At 44.4% G+C, this 17445-nt stretch overlaps 2 protein-coding genes across 3 annotated transcripts in view; both read left to right on the top strand.

Moving 5' to 3' along the window:
• Nucleotides 1-11020, top strand: part of Cpsf6 (cleavage and polyadenylation specific factor 6) — an 89260-nt gene extending 78240 nt beyond the window's left edge. Inside the window, exon 10 of the mRNA XM_063263231.1 lies at nt 10872-11020. The gene's annotated coding sequence lies outside the window, so the exon portion shown is untranslated. The remainder of the gene's footprint in view (nt 1-10871) is intronic.
• Nucleotides 11021-11411: 391 nt separating this feature from the next.
• Nucleotides 11412-16757, top strand: Lyz2 (lysozyme 2). Of its 2 annotated transcripts, XM_039078440.2 has the most exons (5): nt 11412-11626; nt 13155-13319; nt 13933-14064; nt 15161-15239; nt 15977-16757. In XM_039078440.2, exons 1-5 carry the CDS (start codon nt 11491-11493, stop codon nt 16041-16043), a joined length of 579 nt encoding a protein of 192 aa, XP_038934368.1. In that variant the 5' UTR covers nt 11412-11490; the 3' UTR covers nt 16044-16757.
• Nucleotides 16758-17445: the final 688 nt, after the last annotated feature.

Genomic DNA, 17445 nt, shown 5'->3' with positions numbered 1-17445 from the left:
TAAATAAATTTTTAGTAAAAAGAAAAGCCTTGTGTATAAAGATTAAAATGACTAGTTTTTTTTTTTTTTTTACAAAAACGAAAAAAAGGTAAAAAGTTTTCACTAGCTATGAGGGTTTGAATAAAGTATTTACAGTGTGTAAAACCTAAGATTAGATAGGAACTAGCTTTTTAAAAAAAAAAAATGTGTGACTAGTTGGGCTGGAGAGATGGCTCAGGAGTTAAGAGCACTGACTGCTCTTCCAGAGGTCCTGAGTTCAATTCCCAGCAACCACATGGTGGCTCACAACCATCTGTGATGGGATTCGATGCCCTCTGTGTCTGAAGACACATACATTAAAATAAATAAATCTTTTAAAAAATGTGTCTAGTCAAGTTTAAAAACACCAGCTGTTACAACTGACCCTCTGGGTGTCCATGGAGACACCACTGACTGGACTCTAGCCAGTGCCCAGTCTACAAAGAAAAGGGTCAACCAGGGGAAATGTTTCCTCCACCCTTTTGAGTGAAACGGTGATTAAGCAAGGCTCTTGAGATATCCTCACTCAGATGGACTAACTGGTAGGAAGAGACTACAGGAGCCAGGGGGTCCTCCCAAGCCTGGGACCTCTAAAGACCAATGTCAACTGATTGGACATTGAAAATGAGTCATTTTGGTTACTGTCTTAAATAGCCAGTAGAGTATAACCAGAGAGAGAATGATCAGTATTCGTATATATTTTAAATCCGTCTAGGGACTGGAGTGCTCAGCATTGTACTTAACCATGTGAGATATTATTTGAACCGTTGTTTCTCACAAATGAATCTCTTCTTGATTAAAAAAAAGATGTTTTTTAAATCAACTATGAAACGCTTTTTCTGGAAGAGTAAGTAATATGTAATGTCACATTGTGAACCCTGACTGCCCATGTTGGTTCCTTGGGTAAAGGAAGCTGCCAGAAATCCTGCTCTCAAACTCACAAGCTTGGGAAACTTATTCAGGATTACCTGAGTGGTGTCTCTGGGAAATTGCTAGGCAATCCTATAAAAAAAAAGGCCCAATTATATTTTTCTTTTAGATTATCAATTAGATTCTGATGTCTGGTTGTGACCTTAGTGAATGGAATGTGCATTTCACTAAGATTTGACTCTTAATGTCCACTCCCACTGGACATTATATCTGGTGCATGGGCAGAGGCACTGTAGTCTGGAGGGTCTGACCAACAGGGCACATTTTTTAACTGCCTTCTCTTATATATGTTTCAGTCATTTGCTCCACATGCAGGAGTCTAATGTAACCAACAATTACTGTACAGTTACACTTTGACCTATCAAACAAAGCTTATGTCCCTCTAGATCTAAGAACCATTTCTCTGACCTTACTCTTCTCCAGAAGTTTCATACATGGTCCAGCCAGTTATGTGATTACATTATCACCTTACTAACTAGGACTTAACTTATGCTAATCATAGTGTCAAAGAGTTTCACTCATTATCTTTGTCTCTTAAATGTTGCCCCTGAGGTTGTAATGGAGGAGACCCTATGGTCAACTTCTGAACCTACACTAGCCAGTGAAAAGTCTCAAGCACTTAAGCCAAAACCAATGGCCTCCCTCAGGGTATGCATCATGCAGTGGACAGCAGTGGAAAAGAAATAACCAGGCTTGCTACACCTGTGTCAAAGCCTACCATGAGTTCTTGGGATGGTTTTCCTGCCTGTTCTTTTCTCCTTAATAAGGGCAAAAATGCCATGACTATTTCCCAAACCACACTTTCAGTAGAGATTATAGGAGTACTAAGAGTCTCACTCTGTGTGTTATACATGCTACCTCCCTTACATAACATACTTCAAGCGCCCATGCTGCATTATATTCTGGATCTGCCATCTGCTAAGTTTTATGGTGGCTCCTTTGATCGGCCCTCCTTTGAGGTGCTCTGCCTGCTGCTCCTTCTATATCATCTACTTTGCCAGCTTGGAAATAGAGCTTTCCCCAAACCTTTAATAGTTAGGGTGACCTCAGGGACATAAGGAACTAAGAGTTAGACAGATTCCCTGATGGGCAGAAAAATAGGGAGAGGGGCTGTGTACAGGTCATAAAGATGGTGAACTTCCAAGATGGATGACTTCTTCCTTACCCTCCTGACCTGAGACAAAAGCCAGCAGCTTAAAACAAAGACCTGTTGGGCTTTTCTCCTGCCAATAGAGCTCCTACTGATGAACTGGCTCAAAAAGTTCAAGGCCATACTAGAACATGTTCATACAACAATTTAAGACAAATCTTTCTTCAAACTGACTAACCCTAAATTAGGGAAGGAAGACCCTTCAAAGACTTAAAATGAAAAACCCTTCAAGGAGAGGCTAGGCTTCAGCTTCCCAAGTCCGCATGCTGTTTGATAGAAAATCTTGTCTCTCTGTGTGCCTGCTGTATGTGTGTTTCCTCACCCCTAATAAAAACATTCGACCTCCATGAAAGTTTTTTTTTATGTATAAATGGTGTTGTGTTTGTGAATTCAATTTCCACTTGACTAAGACATAGACTGTTCCATGCAAGCAACTGGACGTCTCCCAGAGCTGTAGGAGAGAGGATAGGCAGAGTTAAGGTGGTCAAAGTAAGCACCTGACCAGCCTAGGAGCTATCAAGAGTGCAGTGGTGGATTGCTTGCCCAGTGTATGTGGGGACCTGTGCTTCATCCTAAGAATCTGAAAACAAAGGACCTTAAATTACTCTGATTATCATTGACCAATTAACTTAAGAGTGATGTCTAAAAGGAGGAGGCGGCCATCTTCTGTTGTATGAATAGATACAAATTACTGTTGCAAAGAAGTTGGCTAAGGATGTGGCTCTGTGGTAGAATGGGTGTTGAGAAATGAACAAAACTGGATTTGATCCCAAGTACCAAGAAAAGGGGGAAGAAAAGAAGGTAAAGCACTTTATGGTGCTTGCTGAGTTTGCCTTTCCTCGGTCTCCCCACAGTTTGCACTCTTATTGCAACTCATTTGGAAGTTGAACTTAACACTTTTTAGTTCAGTGAAAGTGAGTTTAATGAGTCTACTGTTGTGTAGACACAAGTGAAAACATTATGTGGAACTTCAGATACAACGACCACACAGAACACAGAAATGAAATCTTGAAAACAGGAAACGAAAAATGGGAACATTTCAGATCTTTGCAAACAAGACTGGATTTCATAACATGTTTGAAAATTTACCTAGAGATTGCACTATAATTTCACAATGATATTTCTTAATGTGAAATACCCAGTCATTGTGTAAATCCAGAAGAGGCTTTTATAACATGACTAAAGTAGGAAGGAAACATCTGAGTACAATGTGCAAAGAGGAAGACTCTCAGCCAAAGTTCCTCTTGCTTTGGTCCTGAAAGCTTAAGAAAACAGAAACGATGGAGAATTGAGAAAGTGCTCATAAAGAGAGGTGTAAAGAGCTGCTGAGTTTATCAACGGCAGGGATGTCTATCCACAAACACTCTCCAGATGCTTAGTGCTATTCTCTACACTAGACAGATATCTTAAAAACAAAACCCACAGCTTAGATTTAAAAGAAAATTGTTAGATGCATTTTGTTATTTGATGTGTGGGAGTGCTTTGCCTGCATGTATAAGCATGCCTGCTACCCTTAGAGGTCAGATTCTCTGGGACTAGAGTTACAGACAGTTGTGAACCACCGTCTGGGTGGTGGGAATTGAACCCCGTTTCTCTGCAAGAGAAGCAAGTGTTCTTAACCACAGAGCCAACTGTGTATCCTAAAAACTCACGTCTTTAAGTATATAGATATAGATATAGATGAAAAGTAGATTGATAGAGGGATGGGTAGATATAGATACAGAGCTAGCTAGCTATAAAGCTATATAGATATAGATAGATATTGATAGATGTAGTGTGCAGAATGGTGTGAGGAACAGAAATCAGAAAAGGGAAAGATGGATGCCTTACAGCGTGTAGGGTGAGAGCTGGGATGGATAGACACCTTAGGTGTGTCAAGGGTTAGAACTGAGTCCCCAGAGAGCATATTCCCCTTCCAGTTCTATTTTACAAGGATGTGTGACAGATGCAAAAGAGGAACGAAACGACCTGGAACCAAACCCGAGCCGCTTCCAGCACTTCTTTGAATATGATTCTTTACTGCCCCCATACAGTACACCTACTATTCATCTGTAAAGTGTATATTTATGCATATGACTTTTGTGAGAATTTTAAAGTTTAAGTAACTGCTCCTTTGAACATTTGATAATTAAAGGTATTATTTCTCTTTCATTTATAATCATACAGTCTAGATAGTGACCAACTCTTTTTTTATTTTTTTATTTTTATTAGATTTATTTCGTTACTTACATTTCAAACATTATTCCCCTTCCTGGTTTCCTGTCCATAAGCCCCCATCCCCTCCCCTCCCCCATATGGATATTCCCCCTATACATTCCCCTTATTGCCCCCCCCCATATTCACCTGCACTGGGGTCCAACCTTGGCAGGACCAAGGGCTTCCCCTTCCCCTGGTGCCCCATCAAGGCTATTCTCTGCTACATATGCAGTTGGAGCCCTGAGTCAGTCCATGTATAGTCTTTCTGAAGTGGTTTAGTCCCTGGAAGTTCTGGTTGGTTGGCAGTGACCAACTCTTGACAGTATACTTTAAGAAATGTCTCCTGATGCCTCTTATTCCCTCCCACAGCCCAATATGCTCTGGCACCCAGATATGTCAGACATATAGCAGCTCTCTTAGAGTGATTGATACAGGATTTTTAGGAAAGATTTTGAGCCTCTCACTCCCCAGTTTAGTGTTCATAAATACTTTCTGCTTGTCCTTGGGGTTAAGTTGTAGATTCCATTGCTTTGGGGGTTCAACAGTTAGGTCTGACCCTGTCCCTTCAATCCCCTCTTTCTTGCTGTTCAGTAGCTCTCTGGACTCTTCTTAATCTTCCTCAGCCTTTCCTTGCCACCCTCTTCTTTTTTCCTCTAAGATTTAGTTTTATTTTATGTGTTCAAATGTTTTGCCTGAATATATGTGTAGCATGTGTGTGCCTGGTGCACACCAACCAGATTAGGACAATGAATCCCCCGGGAACAGACCTTACAAGATGGTTGTGAGCCACCATGTATGTGGTAGGAGCAAACCCTGGTCCTCTGCATGTTCTTAACTTCTGAGCCATCTTTTTAGTCCTTCCTCTAGTCTCTTTAACATGCCCCTTCAGGCCCACTCTACCTAAATTTCCAAACCTTTTGAAGGGACCTTTTATCACATTTTGTCTCCACTCAGAAACTAGGCCATAAACCATTTGATCCAGTAGCAGACCCCAAAGTTCAGGAAGAAGACAATAAAATCCATCACTTGAGGAACAGCTTAAAGATGGCCACATGAATAGGAGATATCTTATCTCAGGATAAGTAGGCCATCTGTGCTGGGCAGCCTATCCTATAGTTAATCATTCATGACTCAGGAGTACAGCCCATATGGGGTATCCAGCACCTATTAATGAGGTCTTAGATTACCTAACTCTAACAATATAATAACAAAATGTTTACCTCTCTTTTAAGTATAAGTTACCTTGAAGTAGCCTTTGTTCTATCTCTGCAGGAATTGCACTGGCAGCTCTAAGGTGAGGTCTCAGGAAGAAGGGGAGGGAGGCCTGTCCCTGCTCTTTGTTCTCAGCACTTGTATATCTTTCACAGTGCATGATCAAATCATTAAAAAGTTCATTACAAGTTTGCACATAAATTCAGGTAATAAATTGAATAAGAGGTTTATAAAATAGACTTTCTACATGCCTATCCACTAGGAGTAATTATCTGGCTAAACATTCATCATTTGTTACTAGGTTTACAGGCTCATGGAGAGTTAAAAACACAACTAAGTTGTCCTTGAAGGTTTGTATAGATAAACCCATTCAATATTTTTATCTTCTGTCCTCGAACCTAGAGTGCAAATCCTTAGCTCCTTCTTTGTGTCCTTTGGTTAATGGTTTTTACAACCCCTTGGAATGTGCTTTGGGTTTTAGATGCCTGTTTGTTTTCTCTGAAGCAATTAACTCATGTACTTAAAGACTGGCAGAGTCCCCATTGCAGTTTTGACATTGGGAAAGACTTAATAACCCATTCTGTTATAAAAGGGGCTCGAGCGTCTCTGTTTGGGTTGCCATTCTGAAGCAGTGATAACACCTGCACGCTGCTTATTTCTGCAGAATAAATGTTCTCTGCTCTTGATACTATTTGAGTCTGGGGTCTGTATAAGTTCTACGAAGGCAAAGGCATTCTGGTTCCCTAGCAACAATTAATTGGCCAACATAGGCAGTTAGAGTTGCTTACACCTCAGAACCAACATTGCCCACTGACAGCATTAGGCTGCAAAGGTGCAAAGACACCCCAAATAGAAAGCTGTCAAAAGCTAGTTAAGAGCTTAAAACCAAGCATGTCTTTCGCAAAACTGGTTCCACATTTCAAACACATCTACACAAGGGTCTTAACATTCAGTATCCTTTGTACCAAAATGTTTTTACTTCTACAACTGTTTTCAGTGACTCTCCCAGATGTGTATGGCATTGCTTCCATGCCTTTTCCACATGGCCATCTTTCTCAATGCTGATCACCCTCCCTTAGCTCCTTCAGCAATATGCATGACTTGTTCTTTCTCAAATTAGTAGAAGAGAGGGTTGGGGATTTAGCTCAGTGGTAGAGCGCTTGCCTAGCGAGCGCAAGGCCCTGGGTTCGGTCCCCAGCTCCGGAAAAAAAAGAAAAAAGAAAAAAAAAGATTAGTAGAAGAGAAAGTTGCAAGCAGGAAAGTGCAACAGAAACACTCTCAAAACACTACTGAAGAAAATAGGAAAAAACATTGCTGTCTGATGGCATGGAAATGAGTTTCAGAGACCTAGTTGATTTCCACAGGCAGAGCAGGAGGGGAGGAACGCAGGGATTGAGGAACTGTGCAGAGAGAGTGAGTGTGCAGCAGCAGTGGCGAATTACGAGGGCCACTGGGTTGGGTGGTGGTGTCAGTGCATAGCAGGATCTCACTGGGCTACAGATGTTTTTCAGGCTACCATGTTTCCACAGCCAGCTTCTGAGTCTTGCTCAAAACTGCAGCACGGGGTTAGCAGTGCAGTCTAAATAATTCCTTTTGCTTGGTCCCCTATAATATTCTTACAGTAAACCTGATTCCAAAGGCAATAGTAACTAGATGGTAGCCAGTATTAAGCATCAGTGAGTTCGAGGGCAGCCTGGTCTATAGCTTTGCATGGTGGCAGAAGGCCCAGCTTGCCAGCATCTCCATCTAGTTTTCAGTGAGAACAGTTTCAGTTGCAGTTACTGATTACTAAAAAGCCAGAAAGTGGTCATTAGTCTTTTAATAAAAATACACTGCTCTAGATTAAGTGCACTCAAATTATGTACCATTTCCTATCAACCCAGTGCAACTCATTTAGTTGCTGTGTATGCACTGGGGTCAATGATTGCTAAGACAGGAAGCAAATCTGACCCAGAATGCATAGGGGTGCTGGTCTTTTGTCACAAAATTATTGTCCATCTAGATGAAGGATTGCTCCACAGTGGAGAAAGAACCTTTTAGCATCTGGTTTTCTCTCAGGTGAACAGAAAGGGCTATTCTACCCCTACCTCCTTCGAATCTTTTCTTAGAAACTTTGCTGCCACAACACAGGTGAGGGTGGGTCTTCTGTATGCCAGACCATAGCATCTCCAAGTAATGAATGGAGTGCAGCTGCCCACCCGGGGTCTCCTGGGGTCCTCAACAGCCACAGGACATAGGCCTACAACACCATCTTCACTCTGACAAAACACACCAGAGACTAGCTTTCGGCACCCCAGGGAATCTTGATTTACAATATCAAGGATTTTCAAAAGCTGTTTGCTTTCTTGCCCTCCCCATCCTTATATAGTGACCCAAATAAATTTTAATTATTCACTACTAGTAGAAAATAGAGCCAGAGGTGTAGGCAGGTGGATCTTTGTGAGTTTGAGGCCAGCCTGGTCTATAGAGCAAGTTCCAAGATAGCCAAAACTATACAGAGAACCCTATCTCAAAAACCAAACAAACAAAAATCAAACAAAAAAAAAAATAAAGAGCAAGAGCGAGAGCAAGCGAGAGAGAGAGCGAGAGAGAGAGAGAGAGAGAGAGAGAGAGAGAGAGAGAGAGAGAGAGAGACTAGGATTGAAGGAATAGCATTACAAGACACTCAAACACCTAGGTTGCCTGAGGGTACTGGGAACTTTAGTCACGAGACCAGAAAGTCATCTACAGAAAAACAGTTTATTCATGGGATTCCCAGGCACCATCTCCCTTCCAGTTTCCAATCTCATTCTAAGTATGTCCTGGTTTATAATTTATATTTTTCTTTATTCTTTATTACAGAGGCTTTGCTTGTTCCATACATGTGGTATTCTTTCTGATCTCCAAAACATTCATTCTAATTCCTATTTTTATTTTGTGCTGCTTCATTTCCTCTTCCAGTGGTTCTCAACCTTCCTAATGATGCGACCCTTTAACACAGTTCCTCATGTTGTGGTGACCCCGACCATAAAATCATTTTCGTTGGTCCTTCATAACTGTAATTTTGCTACTGTTGTGAATTGTAATGTAAATGTCTGGTATGCAGGGTCTCTGATATTGGGAAGGGGTTGTACCCCACAGGTTGAGAACCATTATTTAGTCCCTCTTCTCTGTTTTGTCCTTCCGGCACTGGCTTTCCTCTAGTGTCTGGTGAGCTTTGGTTGACTGTAAATAGTCTTAAGCTCCGTGGAACCGAATGGAAAGTCTGAGCAGGGTGGGGCATAGCAGAGGGAATTGGGCAGAACTTGCTATTCTGGACCTGAATGTTAGCAACAGTAGGACAAAAGTTACCCCAGAGGGGGATCCTACTGGCTCCTGCCTGGGAGATAATCATAACAGACAGAAATCAAGGTGCCCAGAACTCAGGAACGGCTGATTCAAAGTGAGGGGCTTTGTGGCTCACATGAAATCCCAGTGCACATGAGGCTGGGACAGACAGAAACGCTGAGCACTCAAAAGGTGAACTTGACAGCGAGTTCCAGGGTCGCTTGGGCTAGAGTGAGAACTCGTCTCAGTAACAACAAAGGAAGGGGGCGAGGGAATGGCTTGGGACTTAGACTGTAGACTTTTCTAATTTCCCTATTTAACATCTGCCTTTTTCTGTGACTCACTCCTCCTGCCCCTTTTCCATTTCTTTGTTTGCTAAGTGTGTGGGTTTAGAAATGCCTTATGGATGTAGGCAGCACTGTGCCACCAACCTGCGTCTCAGACCGCAGCTGTGTAATGAATGGTGGACAAGTCCAGGGTCTGTAAACCGTCATTCCCAGACGGACTCCCATCTTTCTCTGCAGACCGAAGAGTCAGCAGGCTGGTCTCCTGTCTGGGGGTTTCACCCCTGTACACGGAGATATCCATTCGGTCTTACTTCTCCTGAACTGCCGTGCAGCGTGGCTTCTACACGTAGCACTTGCTAGGCTGTAGGTCAAGAGCCAGCTTGCTTTTTCTTGATTTTTCTTCCTGTACACGATTGGTGTCCACTCTCCTATTGTACCTTTATCATGGAGTATTTTGTTTGTTTTTGTTTTGCTTTGTTTTTTGGCTTATATATTTAAAAATATTTCTTTTTGTGTATATGCACGTTTTGCCTGCTTGTGTCTCTGCTGGTGTGGTGGAGGCAGAAGAAGGTGTCAGACCCCCTGGACTGGAGTTATCAAGAGTCACCACGTGGGTCCCTCTGCTTGGGTTTTGAGCTCCCTCACTGTGGCTCTCAGGAGGCGCTCCAGCTCCTGTGCTCAGATGAATGCCTACCTCAGCTTCCAGAGTATGTGCTAGAAAATGTCAGTCAGCTCCACCTGACACGTGCACTTAAGAATCTTTTGTCAGTATTTTAATGGCATTTGCATGGGAACTGAGGGCCCAGCCCTCCACCCACAGGGCATTCTTAGAAACATAAACTGACAAAATCTTTGTCTTTTACATGGATTAGCATTTTAGATGTTAGTCAAAAGTCAACTAAAAACTCCATGGAGTCCCTCTCCTAGGCCTGAAGCCCCTGCCACTCTGCATAGGCAACCATTTTCCTCCACATCTGGCCACAAGGAGGCTGAATAGATTGTGAGTCAAGAGTAAGCAAAAGGTAGCTGTGCTTCATGCTGTGGAAATGTCCACAGTCCCAGCACTTAGAGACAGACACTGGGCCTACAAACCCTCAGCCAGCCGGGGCTACATAACAAGGGCCATATGACAAACAAATCTGGGAAATCTCACTACCTTTCTTAAAGATAGCAAGATTCAGGGGCTGGAGAGATGGCTCAGCAGTTAAGAGCACTGGCTGCTCTTCCAGAGTTCCTGAGTTCAATTCCCAGCAACCACATGGTGGCTCACAACCATCTGTAATGGGATCTGATGAACATTTCTGGTGTGTCTGAAGACAGTGACAGTAAATATATATTTAAAGGATACACACACACACACACACACACACACACACACACACACACACATCCACAGGGGCTGGAGAGATGGCTCAACACTTGAGAGCAACCATTCCCCCAGAGAACCCAGGTTCACACACCAGCACCCATGCAGTTGCCCACAGCTGCCTGGGACTCCACTCCAGGCATCTGACACCCTGTTCTGGCCACCAAGGGATCAGGCACATAGAGGACACACGGACATACGGGCAGGCAAAAAGGCCTATATGCATAAAATGCAAATAACGGTTGAAAATCAAGAAAAAACATTCCAGTTGTCATCACCTCTGTATCAGGAAATGAAAACTTTATTTAAAAAATAGGCGCAGCTCCCCGAGATGGTCGCTCTTGAAGTCTGCGCATAGCTGGCTGTCTGTGTTTGGTTCCGTTTGATGTTTTCCTTTCTAATGTAGAGAGGAGATGCCGAGCGCACAGTGTGAAAGGGGCAGGACAGCTGCGCCCAGTGCACCGCACTACACTGCACAAAATGAACCAGACCACGAAACACTCCAGGGCAGGAGTCAGCTAAGCGTGTGATGACATGTGATGCATCCTTCCTGAGAACAGGTACGTGTGGCAGGTCCACCGGGGGAAAGATACACACGAAAGATTAAAAACAAATCAGTGCAAAATGTCGGATGCACACAGAAATAGTTTACTATGAAGGCATGCTGGCGAAAGGAGTTCTGGTTTTAACTGCAAGTACTAGTTACTTTTTTGCCTAACTTCATAATCAAATGGAAGAAAAATGCCTCCTTTAGAAACTGAAGTACTTCCCCATTCTTAATGAGACAAAGCTTTGAGCAATTTAAAATAAATACTGTTATTCCTGGGCCACCAGAACATCACTCATCAGATATATGGGGAAAGCACATCAGATGCTAAAGTCCACAGATGGAGGGACTTCCTGCTTTGCACACAGCTCCAAAGTAGGAAGCCACAAGCTGTCAGGAAAGGAGGAACTTGGAGGATGCTTAAATAGCAGGCAGGCTTTCTCTAGTCAGCCGGCAGCTGGTCCAGCTTCCAGTCACCATGAAGGCTCTCCTAGTTCTGGGGTTCCTCCTGCTCTCTGCCTCTGTCCAGGCCAAGACCTATGAACGCTGTGAGTTCGCCAGAACTCTGAAAAGGAATGGGATGTCTGGCTACTATGGAGTCAGCCTGGCAGACTGTAAGTCTCTCTTCTTGATGCCTCCAGCTAAACTTTTAGAACAGGGACAAGGCAGCAATGGGTGACCAGAGGGAACTGCACAACACGCTCTCGTGTTTCTCGTGTTTGTTCCCTGTGTGTTTGAGTTAATTTGACTAAAAGCAACAGTCTTTGTCTTTTGGATCAGAGATGCTGGGTGAGGACTTGGAAGGGACTTTGTGTGCCATGCTAAGGCGATAGGACCTGAGGTGCCCATGGACTGTCACTAGGTTTTCCAGTTGCTTCAGACTCGGCAGCCCATGAGAAAGGGGGCTGAGAACAGAGGGGAGACTCAGTCATTCAGAACTTGGGGTCTGAGATCCTGGACTGCCATGGTATTTGTCTTCCCTTCTCTTACCATGGTGGGCAACTTTTGAGATTAAAAAAATTTCAATTTTTTTACCTGTCTACACAGGGCAGAGGGCTCAGGGCTCATATTGACCTCTACTTGCTGTGTAAATGAGGTCCTCGGGATCTGAGTATAGAGAGACTTAGTGGTGTTCTTCACTCTGGGGTGGCCTTTAGTTTCACACAACCGAAGATGCAGATGAGGAACAGTTCTTATGCCTTCTACCATCTATGTTAGCACAATAAGATTCGGTTCACGTGGTCCCTACTCAACAGAGAGATGTACGTGTGGGTGGGTGGATGGATGAAATTGCAGAATAGCCTTTTCTGTTCTGATATTCTTGCTTTCAGTATTCCCATTAGACATTCGTGATGGTGCACACTCCCAAAATCCAAGCAATGGGTTGCTGAGGCAGGGGATTGCAAGCTCAGCACCAAAGAAGGATACTTAGGAACACATAGTAGAAGAAAGGATTCCAACTTAACATGAAACTTCACATTGGTTATAAGAACAATCTCTCTGACAAAATCCTTATTTTTCTAATATTAATACTTCTAGCAGCATACATATTTCATATTAATTTGTGCCTAACTACTATTTGCATTTCTATTTTAGACAGAGGTGTCTTAAAGGATGAGATGGGGCGTGGGAGGGTAAAAGCAATAGAAGAAATAGCTATTTTATTTGGAAGGGGCATGATTTCACTTTATAGCACTAACTGGCCTGGAACTTGCTATGCATACCAGACTAGTCTCAAACTCACACAGATTCACCAGCCTCTGCCTACTGACTGCTGGGAATGAAATTGAGCACCGTGACAGGTGTATGTTTTTAAAGTACCTTAACCAGGTTATTCTTTGTGGAAATTGATTTGTCCTGAAAGGGGTTCTCTTTGGGACACTTGAAATCACTTGCTGACTGGGCACACCAGTTCCACCTACTAAAGGGCAGAGGCAGGAGGATCACTTGGGACCAGAGACTACGCTGGGCAGCACAGCCAGACCCAGACTGAATAGTGGAGCATCTTATATAATTTAACCACATAATTGTACTTGGAGTACATCACTTCTAAACTACAGCCAGCTCAAAATTCTGATTTTGGTATCAAATATAGATCATTTGCTGTTGACGCTTATGGATAAATTTTCTCTTTCTTCTCAGGGGTGTGTTTAGCTCAGCATGAGAGCAATTATAACACACAAGCCAGAAACTACAACCCTGGAGACCAAAGCACCGACTATGGGATATTTCAGATCAATAGCCGATACTGGTGTAATGACGGCAAAACCCCAAGAGCAAAGAACGCCTGTGGGATACCCTGCAGCGGTAAGACAAGGCGGGTTACAGTGGCAGCCAACAAGCCATCTGCTCTAACTGCAAGAGCAGAGACGCTGTGCAGGAGGCAAACACTGGGGGAAGCATCAGGAGCCTGGGGAAACTGCTTTACTGTTAGAGTCGCTGTTAACTACATCAAAATTAGCCAACTAAGGCATTAGGTTGTGGTGTAGTTTGGGGATAGAAAGCTCTGTCAGAGGGCCCGTGGTCGCACTGCCAAACTCAATGAATGAATGAGTAAAACGAAATAAGTAAAGGCTGGACAGACAGTTCTGAAGGAAGAGTCATGCCGGTTTGACCCCAGCAGCACAGAAAAGCTGTTTGGTGAGGAGCATTTGTAACATCAGCACCCGGGAGTGAGACACAGGCAGGGGCGTGGGGCTCACTGGCCAACCCAGCACAGCCTGCTCTGCAAGCCAGGTCCCAATGGCAGACCCTGCCTCAGAAACACTGGGACTGCTCCTGGGGCAGTCCTCTACAGTGACCTGTATGAGTTCCTGCTCTGTCAAACTTGGTTGCTAACTTTCCTGAGAGAAGATGGACTTGGGGCGTTCATTCTTTGCGCCTTGCTTAGTCTGACTGAAGGAGCGTTCTGCACACTCAGCTGTAGTCACCGAGAAGAGTTCGAAACACCAGCAAAGGAGAGACATTCTCAGCCTGGGAACTGCGAGCATCCACTTAAGTGGAAGCCTTTGGGAAACGCTCCTGCGGAATGTCAATCCTGCTGTCCATACATGTAAGGTTATATGATGCATGTAAAGTTATATGATGCACATATGCGCTCATGTGAAGACACATGACGATTTTACAGTTTTACATAAATTATACTTACACAGATGCATGACATAGCTATCACTGAAAAACACATCTGCGGTAACAAATACTGACCCGGAATCTCATCTTTAAGAGGGAATAAACTTACGGTAGCAACACCGTGCTTGAAGACAGCAAGCTCTAGTCCGATGTCTTAGAGCAGAGGGGCTCCTTGTTCTACAGCAGATGCAGAGTTAGGAAGAGAAAGGCCTACACGCTGCTTTCTTTTCTAAAGTATTGATTCATCTTTATGTGTGTGGGACTTTTGCCTGCATAGGGGTCTGTGCATCAGTGAGCCTGGCAACTGTGGAGGCCAGACAGGGCTCCAGAGCTCCTGGAACTGGAGTTACAGACAGTTGTGAGCTGCCATGTGGGTGCTGGGAATCAACTCCTCTGGAAGAGCATCCAGTGCTCTTAGCCAGTGAGCTTCTCTCCAGCCCCTGGTTTTTCTTTAGGATAAATTTTCACTGGTGGATGCTCAGGTGACAGGTCTCTGTCTGCCCTGTTTTCCAGTGTGTGAATGGAGAGGGGCTTCCCTCACCCTAGCGCACAGACACACAGCCTCCAGTGTGTCCTCACCACCCAAAAGGCTTCCTCAGTTTTCATCAGGGCTGGGATGCTAAGAACCCAAGTAGTTACACAGGCTCAAACCCACGACCACTCAAGCATATCCTAGACCCACCGGGGACCCTATGAACGAGAAATAGGGTGACTCACACCAAGTCACACAGAAGGAGCCCAGCTGCTTTAAGACAGAAGACTTAAGTGTGCTGTTTCAAGCACAGAATATTGCTACTGTAATTTTATTCCCTCGTTAAGATGTGAATTCGGGTCAGTATTTGTTACTGCAGACATGGTTTTGAGAGAGAATCAAGAGACTGTCTCCAGCAATCACGCACGCACAGACACTTGGGAAATAGTTCCTTGAATTCCCTGCTCACTGCCCCAGAGGAAGCTGGCAGGATCTGACCTGAAGTGGTTCTATAATGTCCTTGACATTCCTCACTCCTGTCCTTCAGCTCTGCTGCAGGATGACATCACTCAAGCCATACAATGTGCGAAGAGAGTTGTGAGGGATCCCCAAGGCATTCGAGCATGGTATGTTGGGACTTTGGAGGGGAATGGTTGGCTCTGTTGACATATGCTGTCTCAGTTAGGCTTTTACTACTGTGAACTGACACCAGGACCAAGGCAAGTCTTATAAGGACACCATTTAATTGGGGCTGGCTTACAGGTTCAGAGGTTCAGTCCAGTATCATCAAGGTGGGAACATGGCAGCATCCAGGCAGGCATGGTGCAGGAGGAGCTGAGAGTTCTACATCTTCATCTGAAGGCTTTAGGAGAATCCTGGCTTCCAGGCAGCTAGGGTGAGGGTCTTAAACCCATGCTCACAGTGACAAACCTACCTCAACTGGGCCACACCTCCAAATAGTGCCACTCCATGAGCCAAGCATATTCAAACCATGACATAAGCAGTGTGTGCCATTCTGAGAACTGTGGGTACAGTTGGGAGCTTTTCCTGCATCATCACTTTTAGGGAATTCCTCCAGGTTTTGAGAGCCCCCCCCCCATGAGACTACTTCCTTCTCAGGCCTGCAGATGAGTTGTAGAACCCGTGGGTTCTACAACATCAGAGCACAAACAGCTATGTAGACCCAGGCCCACAGTCAGTAGCCTGTTCTGGGTGCAGGCACAGCGTGCATCACAGCAGCTCTTGGCCCTGAACCCAATCTCCTTTAGTGTCATGATTGCAGTATTCTGTCCCCAGGGTTTGAGTGTGTGCACCAGAGGAGACACATGTTAACCATTTATCCCCATGTTTCTTTCCTCTACAGGGTGGCATGGCAAAGACACTGTAAAAACCGAGATCTATCCGGGTATATTCGGAACTGTGGAGTCTGACCGCAGTGCACTTCTACTCAGCTCACTCTGTCTCTTTCTCACTGTGGGAGTAGCTATGGGAAAGGTCACACTTCCTTGCTTTCCCCTCAAACCAACAGGGCTTTCACTTCTCAGTCTCCCAACGCACTGCACACTGCTCCCAGCATCCCGCACAGTCTCACCACACACATCTCTGCACATCAGGAAGTAATGCACAGTAGGCTCCATCGGGATCCATCTTCATCAGCCCTGTGCCGGATACAAACAGCACATATTTACAGGAGACGAGTTGATCTTGGGGAATGGCAGTTGTGTGAGTGCCAGGGCTTTGTATAGGCTCAGCACCCAGTTAGAACAGCCTCTGTGGTGGACCTGGAGGGCTTTTGAGGGCCCAGGACTCAGTGGATGAGAACTGAGACTGCCTGAACTCAGAAACTTATGAAACGTGTGAGCTTTCAAAACAGTATCTTCTTAGAGCTGGCCTGTTTATCCTGCCTTCAAAATAAATTCTCAGCCCGTATGCCCGTCTGTTTTAACCCTTGAGAGGATGTTCCCAGTCTTGTGAGGTGCTCAGGGGGACCAGTGAGCTGTGCTTGTCCATATCTTTCTTAAGTAGCTTCATGCACACTAACCAACTCTGAGACAGATGAGCTTGTAACACCAGACAATAATCACTAGAACAGATCTAATCTGATAGAGAAAAAGTATAATTCTCATTAAATGATTTTCAACGCACAGGTTGTCTTTTCTTTACTCTGAAATGGTGTGTGTCTGGGGGAATTGTTTATGTGTTGGGGAAAAAGTCAACTTGACAGTCTTTTTTTTTTTTTTTTTTTTTTTGGTTCTTTTTTTCGGAGCTGGGGACCGAACCCAGGGCCTTGTGCTTCCTAGGTAAGCGCTCTACCACTGAGCTAAATCCCCAGCCCCCAACTTGGCAGTCTTAACTGGGCCTACACTCTCATGTACACTTAACCAGTTGATCATCTGGATAAAGTTCAAAGCCATCTGGCCAATCTTCCTCCACCCCTCAGTGGCCCTTGAGAGAGTCAGCCACTCCTGCTTTCGGAGTTACCCTAGCCCAGCCTCATCCCCAACGTGCTGCTTCTCTCAAGCCTTTGCTGGCTCTTAGACTGCAATTTCCTTTCTCGGTGTGGGACACTAGGGCTCTATCCAGTAACAGTTTTACTTTTATTTATGATATATTCACTTACTCCCCCCTTCAACCACTTACCATTAAGCACGATCTGAAGATAAGAAATGAAAAAATGCCGGAATGAATACTGGCTCTGTGAGAATTTCCTAGCCTATCCCAAATGTGGAAGCCTCTATGCCCTGCCCTGTTCTCCCTGGCACATCACCTTCTCCAGGGCAACTGCATTGTGAATTCTACACACTTCCTAGTCTCTGAGGACCACATCAGCTA

This window comes from Rattus norvegicus, chromosome 7, assembly GCF_036323735.1.
Source record: "Rattus norvegicus strain BN/NHsdMcwi chromosome 7, GRCr8, whole genome shotgun sequence".
NCBI lineage: Eukaryota > Metazoa > Chordata > Mammalia > Rodentia > Muridae > Rattus > Rattus norvegicus.
This window is presented reverse-complemented; position numbering and strand designations above follow the sequence as displayed.